Source organism: Balaenoptera physalus (genome assembly GCF_965194825.1).
Source record: "Balaenoptera physalus genome assembly, chromosome: 21".
NCBI lineage: Eukaryota > Metazoa > Chordata > Mammalia > Artiodactyla > Balaenopteridae > Balaenoptera > Balaenoptera physalus.
The window spans coordinates 31,180,397-31,197,854 of record NC_138902.1 but is presented as its reverse complement, the minus strand read 5'-3'; the positions used below and the strand labels follow the sequence as shown (position 1 = coordinate 31,197,854).

The window sequence follows — 17,458 nt, the reverse complement described above, 5'->3', positions numbered from 1 at the left end:
AGGAGAGGGAAAAGTCAGGTGAATTCCAGGTTTCTGACTTGGGTGGCTGAATGGACATGGCCCACGTGGGCAGGTTTGGGATGGTGGAAGGTGAGGAGGTAAGTTTTGACCATGCGGATTTTGAGATGCCTGTGGTTATGTTCAGCCTGCAGGTAGGCTTGCAGCTCTGCCATTAGGGGGAGAGATCGGGGGAACAGATCTGGTGGGAGTCAGTGTGCACGTGTAGTTAAAGCTACAGGTCGATGAGACTGCCAAGGGTGGCCCGCAGTGGTTGAAAGGCAGCAAGCTGAAGGGCAGGCAGAGGAGTGAGAAGGACGGTGAATAGGAGAGAGAAACCCAGAGAAGCCAAGAGAGCAACAGGGACCCAGTGGCCAGTATTGGGTGAGGTGGGGGGAGTCCAGAAGGAGGGCAGGGAAGTGTCCTTGGATTTGACCCTGGACACCTGTGCGGGTGGTGTCTGGGGAGGGCAGGGTGGACATGGGGCAGACGTGGTGTTTATCCTCTTAGGTGAGGAGTGAGGACAGTTGAGGAGGCTGAGACGGGGTGCACGGCGCTCTCTGGAAGCTTGGATGAGAAGGAGAGAAGAGAAGGCGGCATTCACAGGTGTGTGTGGTGCGTGTGCTTTGGGAATTTTTGGTTTTGAGGAGAGATTTAATCACATCTTTGGGTTAAAGAGAAATCTTGAAAAGTAGAGAGGGAAATCCCAGAGGCAGAGGATGCTTGCTAGAGCAGCGGCCAGGCCGACAGGACCAGAGCACTGGTGGAGGGTTTGGGCTTGAGACTAATGGGAAAGAGGTAAAAGTGGGAGCAGAGAGAGAAGCTCGTAGGCAGCTGGCAGGGAACTGAGATGTTTCAAACTGGGTCGCCTCGACTGTCTTGGTAACTGGGAGGCAAATTAATTGCCCATAGTGAGGAGGATGACGTGTTGAGGGTAATTTTTAAGACAGGTGGAAAGAGGTTTGGTGAATCTTTTGTGACTGCCCCAATTTATGTAAAATGATTGCTCTACTCGTGTATTAAAATAAATCTTCCAAAGAATAAAACTTCTCAGCTTTTTTCAGGGGTCTTAATCTTTTGTCATCACGACCACTTAGTGGTGTTTCTCAAGATGTGGTCTAAGGATTTATAAATAATATAGGAATGCTTGCTAAAAAATGCTGTATGTCCAAGACACACCTTATAAACTTTCTGAATTAAGAATCTTTGTGGGGGGAGGGAGGAATAGGATCTAGAAATCTGCATTAGAACAGATTCCCCAAGTGACTGTTGAAAATGGGTTAGTGTATTTTCAGGCAGCGGATGGGGGCCTCCGGATGTCAGCAAGGGCCGGGGAGACTCGGAGCCGCGGGCGGTGTCCGTGTCTGACGGACCCACATGTGAGAGTAAGCATTGCTGCATTCTCTCTGCTCAGAGGTAGAGTGGCTGCCGCACTAAGGCTTGTCTTTAATACCATGTTTCTCATAAGGGAAGGTTTTAGTCTTTGAATTTGAACACATTTATTTTAGATAGAAACGGAAGAAAGAATTTTTATGATCTAGACCTAGGCTGGGGCAGATAATTTTTACTCTCCAGTTAGGAGGGATGTAAAAATCGGCCTGTTTGAATTGTATTTTCGGTTTTTTGCAACTAGTAGTTTTATGGCAGTAATCCATCTCACGCACCTTAATATCTTGTACATGTATGTTATCCGGGCCACTGCCCAGAGCTCAGCTTTTCGCTTCAAGGGAACTATGGAAATAGAAATCCCGCTGGAATTGGAATCAAATTACCAATGTGATATTTTTCCAACCAGGTCCTAAATATCTTATCACCAGTTTTCATTTAAAAGCCAGTCCACAAATTTAATAAGAATGGTATTATGGTATCCAGGACAGTAACAGAGTTTAAAAAAAAAAAAAAAGGGATTGCTTTCATTACTAAAGACCTCTGTGAAAAAAAGCAGTTCTGTGTGACTCATTGAGTTGTTGGGTTACGTGATAGCTTTGAAGCAGGGGCAACCACTCTTCTACATTTATATTCAGTGGTTTCAGTGCGAACTCTTATGAAATGAGAATAATTTTTGTAATTTACTTCAATACGTATGAACTTCAAAATTCTTATGAAATGATCTCATGGATTGGTTGTATATTTGAGTAGCTGTTCTCCTGTGACCTGGACCGGAGTGTGGAATGTAGAGGAGATACCAGAATGGGAAGAATGTTAGAATTCCTAAGCAGAGCCTGCCCCATTGTTAGAGCTCATTAGTTACTCGATTATGAGCTTCTGTTCCATCAAGGATAGATTAAGCCCCTTGAGCACAGAGAATGTCATGTATTTACCTTTGTCTCTGGTACCCAACTAAGTGGCAGACGCACAGAGCCCTCAGTATGTGTGAGATGATTGAATGAGTTGATGGAAATGTGATTCATATCGTGGAAACCTCTGATTTCCCTTATGAGCTCAGAATTACAATGGAAGCCAGTGATAAAATGGCTACAGAATTTTTATTCCTACAGACCTTTCAGGAATGCAAAAAGCTAATGCCAGTTTTCAGTGATCTTTCCTAAGCCAATTTGCTTTTTCTTCATTCTTCTCCCCCAGCCGTAGTCTCTGTTCTATATTTGCCAGTTTAGACAAACTGCTGCTGCCTGTATACTTTCAAGTGCCTGTTATAATTTTAGTTTCCAAATCTGTGTCTGGTTTGAAATATACTTAAATTTCTCTTGTAATCAAGTGGAGTGTGTTTCCTAAGGATCTTCAGATTTGAGTCCTTGACATTAGAAATGAAGCACATTTTTTCTTCCCATGAGTCTAATTCTTCCAACTGAATGATAAAACAATCCTTAGTATATTAGCCTATCTCAAGAAACACCTCTATTAATAAGTTAATAGAGATTTTGTGTTTGCATTAATAATCGTTTTTCTCTTAGAAAGCAGATTAATCACCAAGAAACATTATTAAAGGAATCTGCTTGTGATACTAGTCAAATCTGAAAGTATGATAGGTCATAATACTAATCACATGTAATATAACTATAATCATTCTTTGATTAACACTGTAAAAAATTTGGACTGTGACTTTTGGCACCATAATAACTATATTTGAATACTGTTTTATAATTTAAAAAAAAAACCTTTTACATGCATTATCCTTCTTGAGGTGCATAATAATCCTTTAGTATAAATAGGGCAGACATTATTTAAACTGAATCTCAGAGAAATGGACATATTCATTATAAGTCAGCAAGAAAATGGCAAAGAATCAACTCTCGCCTCCTTTTATCTGGGTCTCAATTAAGTGCTCTTGCCACTATCATGTGATGTCATATGCTTTTGCCATAGTAATAATAATGAGGTTATGCTCCAGCCTGAAGCACATTTGAGTTTCAGATTTGTTCAGAGGAAAGATCTAGCTGATTTCATGCCCAGTCATAGGATCTAGTCTCAGGATCTATCCTGATTATCTTTCATTGTAGAAATGGAAACAGAACCTTGATTCCTACATCTGCATGCAGGCAGGGTTGGCCTTTAGCCTGAACACAACAATACTTCGATAACTGGCGTAATAAGCTACGGAAGCTACTGATAATCTAATCTACCATTGATCTCTTGCCGAGTTCATTTTAGGTAAAATCATGATAGACATTTATGCTTCTGGAGGCCAAAGTGGTTTACTTTACTCTGTAAGTATCCCTGAGGGTAGAGAACGCCCTGACCTGCCCCTGTGGCCATTACTCATCTCCCCACCTGGAAATAAATACCCTGCAGTGTTGGGCTTTCAAGGCACGTAGGTTAGTGTTGGTTGAAGAGTCTGGAAAGGGACTTTTCCTGTTCACCTTTGCATAGTTTGTGCTTCAGAGTGTCCCCTACCCCCCACGCCCTATTGTCCCTTCAGTTTCTCACTGGCTGATAGAAGACTCTGCTTGAAGCACATCAACATTCTCGAGGCGCACAGTCCTTTGAAGTCAGAGTCCAAATCCAGTGTATGGTTCATAGACACTTTTAGTGTTTTTTAGAACATTTTTGGTGGTACTACACTTAGATCAATAGCATGGAAATGAATATGTTTTTCATTTAAAATAGGAAAAAATGGTGAGGCCAAAGTAAATACACAGTAGTTATAGTTAAATTACAGTATAAGTAATTCAAAATAATATATTCCAAATCTTTTATTACATAAAAGATGCTCATGATATAATACTGAGTGTGAGAAACCAGGTGCAGAACTGTGTGAGTACTGTGATCCTAATTTCTTCAAAAGTGTATGAAAATAAAAAAGCACCAATAGTAATTTTTATAATTAATAATGTGTTTTTAGGCATTGTTTAAGTGCTGCATGTGTGTTAACTCAGTTAATGCTCTTATCAACCCTAAGAGGTAGGTACCGCTGTTATCTTTGTTTTACAGATGAGGACATGAGGTACAGAAAAGTACGTTGTCCAGAGTAAGTAATAGTAAGGATTGGAGTTGCTAACTAGGAGGAAATAGACCAAAATATCAATAGTGATTATCTCTGGAAAATGGTGTTATCAGTTGATTTAATTCTGAATTACATCTATAATATAGAATGTGTCTCTACACTTGATATAATTAGAAATAGTATTTTTAAAAGAAATTGAAGCATCTTTGGAATCTAGAAAAACCATATGAGAACATTTGTAGGTTTGAATTTCAAAGAATAGCTTTTCCTTCTTATATCTAAAACAGAAATTATTCTTGATTAAGAGGGGTAAAAACACACAAAACCACTACTTTCTATCAATACAGTCTCCCTAAATGATAACCTCTCAGTATATGTTTGACAAGTTTCTTTTATCGATAAGGAGAACAAGACCTTTTTTAACTCATGGTTAAACATTATATGATTTCAATTTTCTTAAATTTACCAAGGCTTGATTTGTGACCCAAGATGTGATCTATCCTGGAGAATGTTCCATGTGCACTTGCGAAGAAAGTGTAATCTGCTGTTTTTGGATGGAATGTCCTATAAATATCAATTAAATCTATCTGGTCTGTTGTGTCATTTAAAGCTTGTGTTTCCTTATTAATTTTCTGTCTAGATGATCTGTCCATTGGTATAAGTGGGGTGTTAAAGTCCCCCACTATTATTGTGTTACTGTCGATTTCCTCTTTTATAGCTGTTAGCATTTGCCTTATATATTGAGGTGCTCCTGTGTTGGGTGCATATATATTTATAATTGTTATATCTTATTCTTGTATTGATCCCTTGATCATTATGTAGTGTCCTTCCTTGTCTCTTGTAACATTCTTTATTTTAAAGTCCATTTTATCTGATATGAGTATTGGCACTTCAGCTTTCTTTTGATTTCCACTTGTATGGAATATCTTTTTCCATCCCCTCACTTTCAGTCTGTATGTGTCCCTAGGTCTGAAGTGGGTCTCTTGTAGCCAGCATATATACTGGTCTTGTTTTTGTATCCATTCAGCAAGCCTGTGTCTTTTGGTTGGAGCATTTAATCCATTCACATTTAAGGTAATTAATTATCGATATGTATGTTCCTATTACCATTTTCTGAATTGTTTTGTGTTTGTTTTTGTAGGTCCTTTTCTCCTCTAGTGTTTCCTGCTTAGAGAAGTTCCTTTAGCATTTGTTGTAGAGCTGGTTTGGTGGTACTGAATTCTCTTAGCTTTTGCTTGTCTGTAAAGCTTTTGATTTCTCCATCGAATCTGAATGAGATCCTTGCGGGTAGGGTATTGTTGGTTGTAGGTTCTTCCCTTTCATCTCTTTAAATATATCGTGCCACTCCCTTCTGGCTTGTAGAGTTTCTGCTGAGAAATCAGCTGTTAACTTTATGGGAGTTCCCTTGTATGTTATTTGTCATTTTTCCCTTGTTGCTTTTAATAATTTTTCTTTGTTTTAATTTTTGTCAGTTTGCTTACTGTGTGTCTCGGCATGTTTCTCCTTGGGTTTATCCTGCCTGGGACTCTCTGTGCTTCCCAGACTTGGGTGGCTATTTCCTTTCCCATGTTAGGGAAGTTTTTGACTACAATCTCGTCAAATATTTTCTCAGGTCCTTTCTTTGTCTCTTCTCCCTCTGGGACCCCTCTAGTGAGAATGTTGGTGCGTTTAATGTTGTCCCAGAAGTCTCTTAGGCTGTCTTCATTTCTTTTCATTCTTTTTTCTCTATTCTGTTCCACAGCAGTGATTTCCACCATTCTGTCTTCCAGGTCACTTATCCGTTCTTCTGCCTCAGTTATTCTGCTATTTATTCCTTCTAGTGTATTTTTCATTTCAGTTATTGGATTGTTCATCTCTGTTTGTTCGTTCTTTAATTCTTCTAGGTGTTTGTTCTTTAATTCTTCTAGGTCTTTGTTAAACATTTCTTGCATCTTCTCAATCTTTGCCTCCATTCCTTTCCCGAGGTCCTGGATCATCTTCACTATCATTATTCTGAATTCTTTTTCTGGAAAGTTGTCTATCTCCACTTCATTTAGTTGATTTTCTGGGGTTTTATCTTGTTCCTTCATCTGGTACATAGTCCTCTGCCTTTTCATTTTGTCTATCTTTCTATGAATGTGGTTCTCGTTCCACACGCTGCAGGATTGTAGTTCTTCTTGCTTCTGCTGTCTGCCCTCTGGTGGGTGAGACTATCCAAGAGGCTTGTGCAAGTTTCCTGATGGGAGGCACTGGTGGTGGGTAGAGCTGGGTGTTGCTCTTGTGGGCAGAGCTCAGTAAAACTTTAATCTGTTTGTCTGCTGATGGGTGGGGCTGGGTTCCCTCCCTGTTGGTTGTTTGGCCTGAGGCGACCCAGCCCTGGAGCCTATGGGCTCTTTGGTGGGGCTAATGGCGGACTCTGGGAGGGCTCACACCAAGAAGTACTTCCCAGAACTTCTGTTGCCAGTGTCCTTGTCCCCATGGTGAGCCACAGCCACCCCTGCCTCTGCAGGAGACCCTCCAACACTAGCAGGTAGGTCTGGTTCAGTCTCCTATGGGGTCACTGCTCCTTCCTCCTGGGTCCTAATGTGCACACTACTTTGTGTGTGCCCTCCAAGAGTGGAGTCTCTGTTTCCCCCAGTCCTGTTGAAGTCCTGCAATCAAATCCCGCTAGCCTTCCATGTCTGATTCTCTGGGAATTCCTCCTCCCATTGCCAGATCCCCCAGATTGGGAGGCCTGACGTGGTGCTCAGAACCTTCACTCCAGTGGGTGGACTTCTGTGGTATAACTGTTCTCCAGTTTGTGAGTGACCCACCCAGCGGTTATGGGATTTGATTTTATTGTGATTGCGCCCCTCCTACCGTCTCATTGCGGCTTCTCCTTTGTCTTTGGACGTGGGGTATCTTTTTTGTTGAGTTGCAGTGTCTTCCTGTCGATGACTGTTCAGCAGTTGTGATTCTGGTGCTCTCGCAAGAGGAAGTGAGTGCACATCCTTTTACTCCGCCATCTTGAACCAATCCGTGGTTAAACATTATAAAGCACAATCCAGGAAACTGATTCTGATCAAACCAGGTTTTGTTTGAATACTTAAAAACTTCACCAGTGATAGAAAGTGTAAAGGCACAATACGCAATAGAACATCTCCAGGAAATGGACACGTTGGTCTCTGGAAAGTACAGCCTCAAAAGCAAAAATGCTTCAGGAACACTATGTCTTAACTTTGGTGACTTGACTTTCAATCCTTCTCTCTTGCTTTCGTTTCCACTATACCTTTCCTTTCAGAAAACCAAGAAATCAGCTGTTAAACCAACCAGCTGATTAGCCTCAACTTGTTGCAAGTTGATAACATTTTGAGTTTTAGTAGTGATAATAGCTGTACTTCGCTACTGTGTGCCAGGAATACTGCTAAATGTTTTCCATGAGCCAGCAATTACCGACTAGATGCCCAGTGTTCCAGTGTGGCTCAGGATTTGGTCCAAACAGTGTAAGCCCACAGTGTTTGTAATAAAATGAATTACTTGGAGATATGATATAAAATTCTTGATTTCCATTTTTTGTTGAAAAGAATTGGGACCCCTAGCAATCCCCTTAACTCATTTATTTTCCTTGCCAGGCTCTTGTTGTCTTGTTTCTTTTTTGGACCCCTGATATTATTTTCTTTAATTCTCTGAGGTGTTATAAGCCCACTTGAGCTAGAGAGGGAGTGGCTGGGACAAGGACCTACCATTAGTAAGAAGTCCTGTTGGACTTGGGAGCCCTCATAACTCCTCACGGTGGCCACTCAGCTTCCATTCTGACATGACTGTTGTCATTCATGTCACAGCCTTTCGTCAGGGTCTTAGTCAAGTCAGATGGCCTTTCCAGTTTCTCAGTCCCTTCCTATCTTCCTGAGAAGGGATATGTGTGGGTCCTTCGTTTCTTTGGTTTTGATTAAATTATTTTTTGAGGAGGAGGCAGAATATGGTTGGTTTGAAAGGAGCCATGGTTTTGAGAATAACATAGTTATTAGTCATGAGATCCCAGTAGACTGTCAGATGCTGAAAATACTTGGAAAGACTCGGCCACGTGACAACTCCATGTGGATAATGATGATTGGGGGTTTGTGTTTGTTTTCCTAACATAAGTCACTCTTTCAGTAGCTTTACAGGAAATTATACCCATCACTCCTTCAATTGCTTTTCTTTTTAAAATAAACCAAAATAAATAATTTTTTTTTTTTTTTGTAGAAGTATATAGCAAAGGAGAGAAACACTTGTTTATTTGAGTAGCTCAGGTAATAGGCATGAAAGGAATTACCAGTCATGGACTGGCTGTTCTAGCCCCATCTCTGCTCCCACAGGAAGGAACACAGTAAACAATGTCATCCTTGTAAACAATGGAAAATGAGGTGTATGTCTCAGCTGGATTCCAGATCATTCCTGGTTGTCTAGTTGCTAATGGTATCAGAGTACCCAGGTCTCTCCACATGGATTCTCTCCAAATGTTGTTCCCTCAGGAGAGGGTGTCTTTACTCTGACATAAAGACAATTTGAGTGTATTATGGCTGTAGACTTAACAGCTGACATTCACGAGTAAACAGAAAGCTGATATGTACTCAGGAAAGGGTTTGTTGATATGGCATCTATTCCTTGATGCTGAGAATCATATATCAGAGAAGAGCTTTCAGGTTTTGCCCTGTCTTTGGAAAACGTTTTCTTTTTTTCTTTTTAATAAATTTATTTATTTATTTATTTATGGCTGCATTGAGTCTTTGGTTTTTATTTATTTATTTATTTATTTAGTGGCTGTGTTGGGTCTTCATTGCTGCGTGCGGGCTTTCTCTAGTTGTGGCGAGTGGTGGTGCGCAGGCTTCTCTTGTTGTGGAGCATGGGCTCTAGGCACGCGGGATTCAGTAGTTGTGGCTTGCGGGCTCTAGAGTGCAGGCTCAGTAGTTGTGGCTCGCGGCTCTAGAGCGCAGGCTCAGTAGTTGTGGCTCACGGGCTTAGTTGTTCTGTGGCACGTGGAATCTTCCCGGACCAGGGCTCGAACCTGTGTCCCCTGCAATGGCAGGCGGATTCTTAACCACTGCGCCACCAGGGAAGCCCGGAAAACGTTTTCAAAATGAGCAATTATATGTTGAGGCTGCTCACTTTGTCTCCCCAGGGAACTCACTGAGTGATTAAAAGTGATCTTGACAAGTTGGTTCTAAGCTAGGTTTAAATCTTAAAATGAAGACGGGTTTCATTTATTTTAATTAAGTAAAAAATAAGGTGTATTTTTTTACATGACGAGGGTTCTGGTTCACCAAACTCCCATCTATCTTAATATTGGGATATGGATGCCAAACATCACATGAGGGCGGATTGCTCAGGCTGCACTTGAAGTCCTCAGTTCTGGATCGGGTAGTGAAGACTTCTGTCCCTTACCCTTTGTGACAGAGAGAAAAGGACGCACATTTTTCTCTCACCTTTCCTAAAACCAGCATTATTAGGAAAGTGATTGTCAGGAAGAGGCAGGCTTTCCCTGAGGAATGGGAGGGACCTGCGCAGTGCAGAGAGGGAGGTTAGCATTCGCTGTAACACATCTTTTGGGGAAGTCTCTGCCGTGTGGAGTTCCTTTTTTCAAACCTATAAATGGAAGGAGAATGAAGACAGGTTTTGCTCCACTGCCCTCTGGGCCACAGGAATGCACATGTGCCTCTGCTTTAGTGCCAGCCTTCTGCCCTTCTTTCCCTTCCTCCCCTCCTTTCTCTCTTTCTCCACCTCGGGATAATGATTAATTAGTGAATTCCATCTCTGTGATCTGAAAGAAAAGGAGTATGTAGTGACTAATCTACACTCACGTAGTAGTTTAGTCATGAGGAGATTCTGGCTCCGTAAATATTAAATCCTTAAAAAAGGAATTTCCATGCATGGTTACCCAGTTACTTTGGGCCCGTGATGTTTTCTTTTATCTTCCTGTTCTCCTTACTTACAGACTCGCCATCAGGCTGTGAGGATGGGACAGGGCTGAAGAACTTTTTTTTTTCTTTCTTTCTATTAAGGGCCAGTGACCCCCTGGGGGATGGGGTGCAGGGAAATGCAAAACCAGTTTGGAAAACGAGATGGAAAAAGTAACAGCGCCTTTAGGTGAAGAGCCAACATAGAAAACGTTATTCTCATATAAGCTTTTTAAATTAGAGAGAGTAAAGGCCTAATTCAGGTACAGTGAGTAGTGACAAACATGTTTATTGTAGGTATTACATCTAAGTATGAAGCAGAGAGGGAAAAGAAATATGCAGACAGATGGCAAGAATTAGTAAAGCCCTAACTAGGGAGAGAAAGAAAAGATAAAAAGTAAGACACTGTTTTGAAGGAAGTTGTAATGACAGATACAAGAGCTCACAATATGCTTAGGTATGCATGTGCTGTCGTATTCACACCTGCTTCTCTCTCAGCCCTTAAAGACAGTTTCCATTTTAAGAACCCCAATTCAGGAACTCCTCAATTAAGTGTTGTTTGGCTGTGGTTTCATCATCCGGTTAGTACTGTGCATGAAAACTGCCATACCTAAATTTGGGAAGCTGTAAGAGACTGCCGAAGACTTGAGAAGTTGTGATTAAAGTTATTTATCAGTATAGCACTCTAAAAGTATTAACTCAATTAAAATTTTGTCCCCAGTTCATAAGTTGTTGAAATATCTGCCTGATGTTCTAAAAAGCACTAGGATTTAAAAATTCTTCTCATCTCTTCAATTTTTTTCTTTCACGAACTAAAATTTTAAAAATTGCAGTAAAATGTACTGACCCCTTAATTTTATAGCAAGCTACTCAGAGACTAGAAAATGGTTTTAAACGCATGAGAGTATATTTCTTTTAGGAATAAAGTGGCTTTTGTCTATAGGATTATGTATGATTAAGGTTTTTTTTTAAAATGATTCCTTGGGAAAGTGTTGACCGTTATATGTTAATTTGTAGCATGAAGGGATTCTTGAGGCTTTTAAAAGTGTTTCAGCTAAGGAATCTCAAGACTATGGCATTTGGGACTTCCCTGGTGGCACAGTGGTTAAGAATCCGCCTGCCAGTGCAGGGGACAGAGGTTGGAGCCCTGGTCCGGGAAGATCCCACATGCTGCGGAGCAACTAAGCCTGTGCGCTACATTACTGAGCCTGCACTCTATAGCCCGCAGGCCACAACTACTGAGCCCGCGTGCAACGACTACTGAAGCCCACGCGCTACGACTACTGAAGCCCACGCACCTAGAGCCCATGCTCCGCAACAAGAGAAGCCACCGCAATGAGAAGCCCACGCACTGCAACGAAGAGTAGCCCCCGCTCGCTGCAACTAGAGAAAGCCCGCGTGCAGCAACGAAGACCCAATGCAGCCAAAAATAAATAAATAAGTAAATTTATTAAAAAAGACTATGGCTTTTGTTTTTTAATAACAGTGATCACAAAAATGGATGATACTCTTGGCATTTGACCCATGGGTAGTGTGAAACTAAGCCAAGGACTAGAAATTCTCTGCTCATGGGCGGGTGGTCCAGGGCCATGGGGTTGATTGCAGCTGTGTTGGGGTGACCTGCCCGAGAACAAAGGGGTTTCCTCATGCTCATTTACTGGATGAAGGTGATGCTAACATGAGCCATTTAGATCTCCTGAGTGACTGTGGTGGTGCTAGTAAAGCGCTTGTAATATTTCCCATGCCTAAAGAAGTACTCTACGTTCCACTACTAGTAGCTTTTTTTTATGCTCTGAAACCAATAAGTGGCCCAATTACATTATACATGCTTTTGATCACTTTGGTATGTGATCAATTAAAAGTTTTCCTCTTTAATGTCGTCTTACTAGCCAGATAGTGGGATTTAAATCTGGTACATTGCCTCTCTCTGTTTTTGTTTTTTGTTTTTGCCAGCTAGTATCTTTTTATAACTAAAAATTTAAAATTTACTGTTACACAGACATATATGGAGGAAGAAGTTAAAATCCTATGCCTCTGCCTATTAAAGGAAACCACTTTTAATAGTTTAGCATATGTGCTTCCAAACATTTTCCATCATGGAAAACTTCCCATGAAGGCATATGTATCCCTAATTCATTCCTTTTAAGGGTTGCATTATATTGTAAAATATGAGCATATCATAATTTAACTCTTTGGCTATTGATATACACTTGGGTTATTTCCAATTTTTTGCCCTGATAATCAATATAGCAGTGAAATTCTTGGTACGTATACTTTTTTGCAATGTGGAGGTATTTTATGCTGGCTAGATTCCTAGGAGTGGAATTGCTGAGTGAAGATAGTGCATTTAAAATTTTGACACGTGGCTCAGTTTTCTTAAAAGCTTGTAGAAATGGACATTTCCCCCAACAATGTATGAAAATGACCATTTCCACATATCTTTGCCAACATTAGATATGATGACTCTTTGCCCCTGTCTTGGCAGTCTGATGGTATCTCATTGCTCTGATTTGCATTTCTCTAATTGAAAAGGAGTTTGCATATTTTTTTCATGAATTGATTGGTGTTTATATTTTATGATTGCCCTTTCAGTTTCTTTGCTTGGTTTTCTTTTGAGTTATTTTTCTTGTCTTAGGATCTCTGTATATAGGAAATAATAGTCCTTTGTTATACATGTTGCAGATATTATCTGTCAGTTATATTTTATAGTTAGTTATCTTTTGTCAAACAGGAATCTTATATTTTATATAGTCATATTTGTCAGGGTTTTTGTCCCCTTATAACTCTTACATTTTGTGTCTTGTTTTAGAGAAACCTTCTCCATCCCAGGATTAAACACAGCGTCTCCCTTGTTTCCTTCAAATGCTTTTTTAGTTAAAAAAAATATTTAGCGTTTTAATCACTTTGGAGTTATTTATATATGAAGTGTGGGATAAGACTCTAATCTTTTTTGCCACATGAATATCAAATTGTCCCAACACCACTTATTGAATAGTCTGTTTTCCTCACAGATTTCAAATTCTCATTATGTTCTTAATTCTCATATATATATGTATCTATATGTAGGTGTTTTTGTACTTTCTACCATTCTGTTGATTTGTTTATTCCTACACTGATATCATACTGTTTTGATATCTGGTAGGGAAAATCCTTCCTTAATTCTTCTTTTTCAAAAATTTCTTAACCTTAAGCATTTATTTACTTTTCCAGAAGACCTTTATAATCTGTTAAGCAATATTTTAATGCCTGTTTAAATGGTTTTTCATACCTTTGTTTTTATTTTTATGTATGATTTATTCATTCAGTAATATGCATCTTTTCTTCTTCTTCTTCCATTTCAGAGTCCTGTGTATGGAAACTCAAACGAGTCAGTTCAGTCTAGAAGGGTAGTCATTTCTCATAACATGGACAAAGCTCTGAAAGAAGGTAAGGATTAAGTTAAGATATATAATTACCATGGGAAGCAATTCATTATGTTCTAAAAGGAAAATAGTAATTCCTAGCAAATTTATCTATCCTTGTCTACATGTTGCATTTGAATTTTTTCTTCATGAATTTTTACTTGAAGACTTAATAAATACATCCATGTTTTAGTTAAAGGGATGGGATCTAAACATTGATTAAGTAGGAATTTGCAGGTCACATGAAACTAGCCAGCTAAGTGGAGCTAGTTCCATGATAAGAAGCAAGGATCTGCTCTCTGTTACCTAAAGTAGGTATCAGGAAACTTTGTTTCTTTTAGATATAACCTAGAGAAGGTGTGTTGGGGATAAATACACTCAGGCTCGCTCATGGACAAACCTGTTAACCAAATTAAGGGATATCAGTCAACCTTATAAAAGAATGAAGGACAGTCACATGAAACTTGTATTAAGGATGATTGGAAAGGGGATTGTGGCGGGTACAATATTATATGTCTAGAAATGGGGACAAGTAAGTGTAATTACAAATATTAAAGTTTAAAAGAGAATAATATATTTTGATCAAATTAAAGTTTAAAAAGATATTTTAAAAATTAAATTTCTAAAAACTGATAATTTCAGTTATATGTACAGAAAAAAATGTCTGAGGTTTTTCAGATGAAAATACATGGTGTTAAATATGAAGTTAGGAGAGAACTGGCAGCTATACCAGACACCCTTAAAAGGCTTTCTCCTGAAGTTACATTTCCTAGAAAACTGACAGAAGATAGACTTTTAAAAATCTTTTTGACTTACTATTAAATCTCACTAGATCTATAGCCTAATTTTCACTAGGCTCCCCTGGATGATCTCACTAATGTGGGCCAGAGAATTTAATTCAGTAATTATCGCGTACCTGCTGTTTGCTCAGTAGTCTTGGACTACTCTAAGTAGACAGACTGCTTAGACTGTCCAAGGATTAGATGCTGACACAGCGGAAGCAGAGCTAGTACCTCAAAGAGCATGACTTCCCCCTCCCCATAGGCTCAACTTATCTTGTTCATGACTCACTCTTTCTTCCTTCCTTCCTTCCTTCCTTCCTTCCTTCCTTCCTTCCTTCCTTCCTTCCTTCCTTTCTTTCTTTTCCTTCCTTCCTTCCTTCCTTCTTTCCTTCCCTTCCTTCCCTTCCCTCCCTTCCTTCCCTTCCCTCCCTTCCTTCCCTCCCTCCCCCCCCGCTCCTTCCCCTCTCTCTTTCTTTCTTGCTGCGTTGGGTCTTCATAGCTGCACGCGGGCTTTCTGTAGTTGCGGTGAGCGGGGGCTACTCTTCGTTGCGGTGTGCGGGCTTCTCATTGCGGTGGCTTCTCTTGTTGTGGAGCACGGGCTCTAGGCGCGCGGGCTTCGGTAGTTGTAGCACGTGGGCTCAGTAGTTGTGGCTCGCGGGCTGTAGAGCTCAGGCTCAGTAGTTGTGGTGCACGGGCTTAGTTGCTCCGCGCATGTGGGATCTTCCCGGACCAGGGCCCGAACCCGTGTCCCCTGCATTGGCAGGTGGATTCTTTTTTTTTTTTTTTTTTTAATTATGCTATCACAGTGGTCTTTATTAATTTATTTTTATTTTTATTTATGGCTGTGTTGGGTCTTCATCTCTGTGCGAGGGTTTTCTCTAGCTGTGGCAAGCGGGGACCACTCTTCATCGCGGTGCGCGGGCCTCTCACTGTCGCGGCCTCTCGTTGCAGAGCACAGGCTCCAGACGCGCAGGCTCAGTAATTGTGGCTCACGGGCCTAGTTGCTCCGCGGCATGTGGGATCTTCCCAGACCAGGGCTCGAACCCGTGTCCCCTGCATTGGCAGGCAGATTCTCAACCACTGCACCACCAGGGAAGTCCCTCATTTGCCGCAGACCGGCTGCAGAAAGCTAGAAGTTCCTGGCGGTGAGGGGTAAGGAACTGAAAAGCACCAGTATGGGGTCAGAAGGGCCAAGACAACTGATGGTTGCAAGGCAAGTTTATTCAAAGAGCATGAATATATATATAGGTTTAGTACTGAACGAATACTAGACAACAAATCAGTAAACCTTGTATTTCCACATAATTCTGTCGCCACTATCTATGCGCCACTATCTATGCGCCACTATCTATGCGTCAGCATGCCTTATGGGCCATTCTTTGGAGATACAGACTTCCCCCTCAGGGCAGCACGTCCTTCTTCTGGGGAACAACCAGGGGCTCTTAGATCCAGAGCAGGCACCTGGAACGAAACTGGCTGCAAGCCATTTTCCTTTTTTACGCTCAATACCGCAGCGTCAGGAGTGCATACCAAGAAAGAGACAAGCAGTTCTCCGGAAAGCAGAAAGCTGAATAAGCTTACAGCTTGGGGGCCACCACACTCATTCATGACTCTTTACCTGGTGATATGAAATATCCGTCCATTTTTGTTGAATGAATGAATAGATCAACCAGTGACATAACCTAATAACCCCAAAATCTTCCCAGAAGATGACTTTCCTTTTGCACACAGAGAGTAATTATTAATTGCATTTTTGAAAACTTTGTACACTGTAAAGGGCCATCTGTATATCAATGAAATTGTTGTTCTTATCATTATCGTTGGGGCAGTTCCTGGTGGGATGAGGACTGTTTCTTTGTGCCAGGGGACTCAGGTCATGGACATTTACAACCTGTGGGGCTCTACCTCTTGGGCATGGAAGATTGCACCCTGAGTTATCCTGGGGAGAAGGCAGAGATGGAAAATGGCTGTCTCGGAGCTTCTCTCTCATACTATTTACTTAGATTGAGTCATTCCTTGTTCTGAACATTTATAGATAGAGACTTACCTAGCATCACATTTTCTAGACTAAATAGTAGCTTTTTAACTGGTCTCTTCACCTCTAGTAATTCTCTACTTTGTTACCCTAAATCTTCTTTTCAGATTAATCTAACTAAAGCTGAAGTTCTAATCATGTTATTCCATTCTCTCTAATCTTCAGTGATTCCCTCTTACTGCTTATTTCTTTGAGAGCCGTCCTAGAAATTAGATGTATTTGAGTGATAATAGCATCTGGATTTTTGTTGGCTGTTTTGCCTTTAGAAGAAAATCTCTTTGCTTGGCAGTGAGAATAAGTGTTCTTTCACTTCTCACTGTGGTTTGTTACATTACTTATGCTTATTTCTTAATGAAGACCATAAAATGATTTTATGATCACGAATTTCTGTCTCCTTGAATTGACCTAAAAGGTATATTTAAAAACATTTTGTTCATATGTGTACTTGTGTAAGTGAGTGTATGTAGTTAGGTAATACGTACTTAGAATCATGGCTTTGTTTTGTACTTTTTATATTTGTTATATTTTTATGATACTTAGTTTGAAGAGGGATGCTGATGAGCTATTGATGGAAGATATGCCTGGGGCTAACACATATCTCTATTACTGAGTACAGATTTTTGTCAGTATTTATTTTTATCCATTTCTCACCAAAACCTATTATCAGAGGAGTATTTCAGATGTGTAATAATTAGAGTATGCAATGTGGTTAACAAATGTAGTGAGACATTATGTAGGTGAATATGCCCTTCACATAAATCTTTTAGCATGCTGAAAAGATCTTATTTTTAGAGATTAAGTCTCTTATAATTGCTCTTAATTTCCTGCTTTAATTTGAAATTAAATTTTAATGAAAGGAAAAATGCTTCTATTTTTCCAAACGTTTTGGTTTGCAGATTTATTTGCTACTAGCTAAAAGTTCTTTGGCATGAAAACTTTGATACAAG

The 17,458-nt window shown here is 40.3% G+C and overlaps 1 protein-coding gene across 6 annotated transcripts in view; it reads left to right on the top strand.

Moving 5' to 3' along the window:
* The window catches only part of SNX25 (sorting nexin 25), a 116,623-nt gene that overhangs the window by 15,959 nt on the left and 83,206 nt on the right, over positions 1-17,458 (top strand). For all 6 annotated transcript variants that reach the window (XM_082444801.1, XM_082444798.1, XM_082444797.1 and 3 more), the window contains exon 2: positions 13,635-13,719. In XM_082444801.1, coding sequence (XP_082300927.1) covers positions 13,635-13,719 — 85 coding nt within the window. The remainder of the gene's footprint in view (positions 1-13,634; positions 13,720-17,458) is intronic.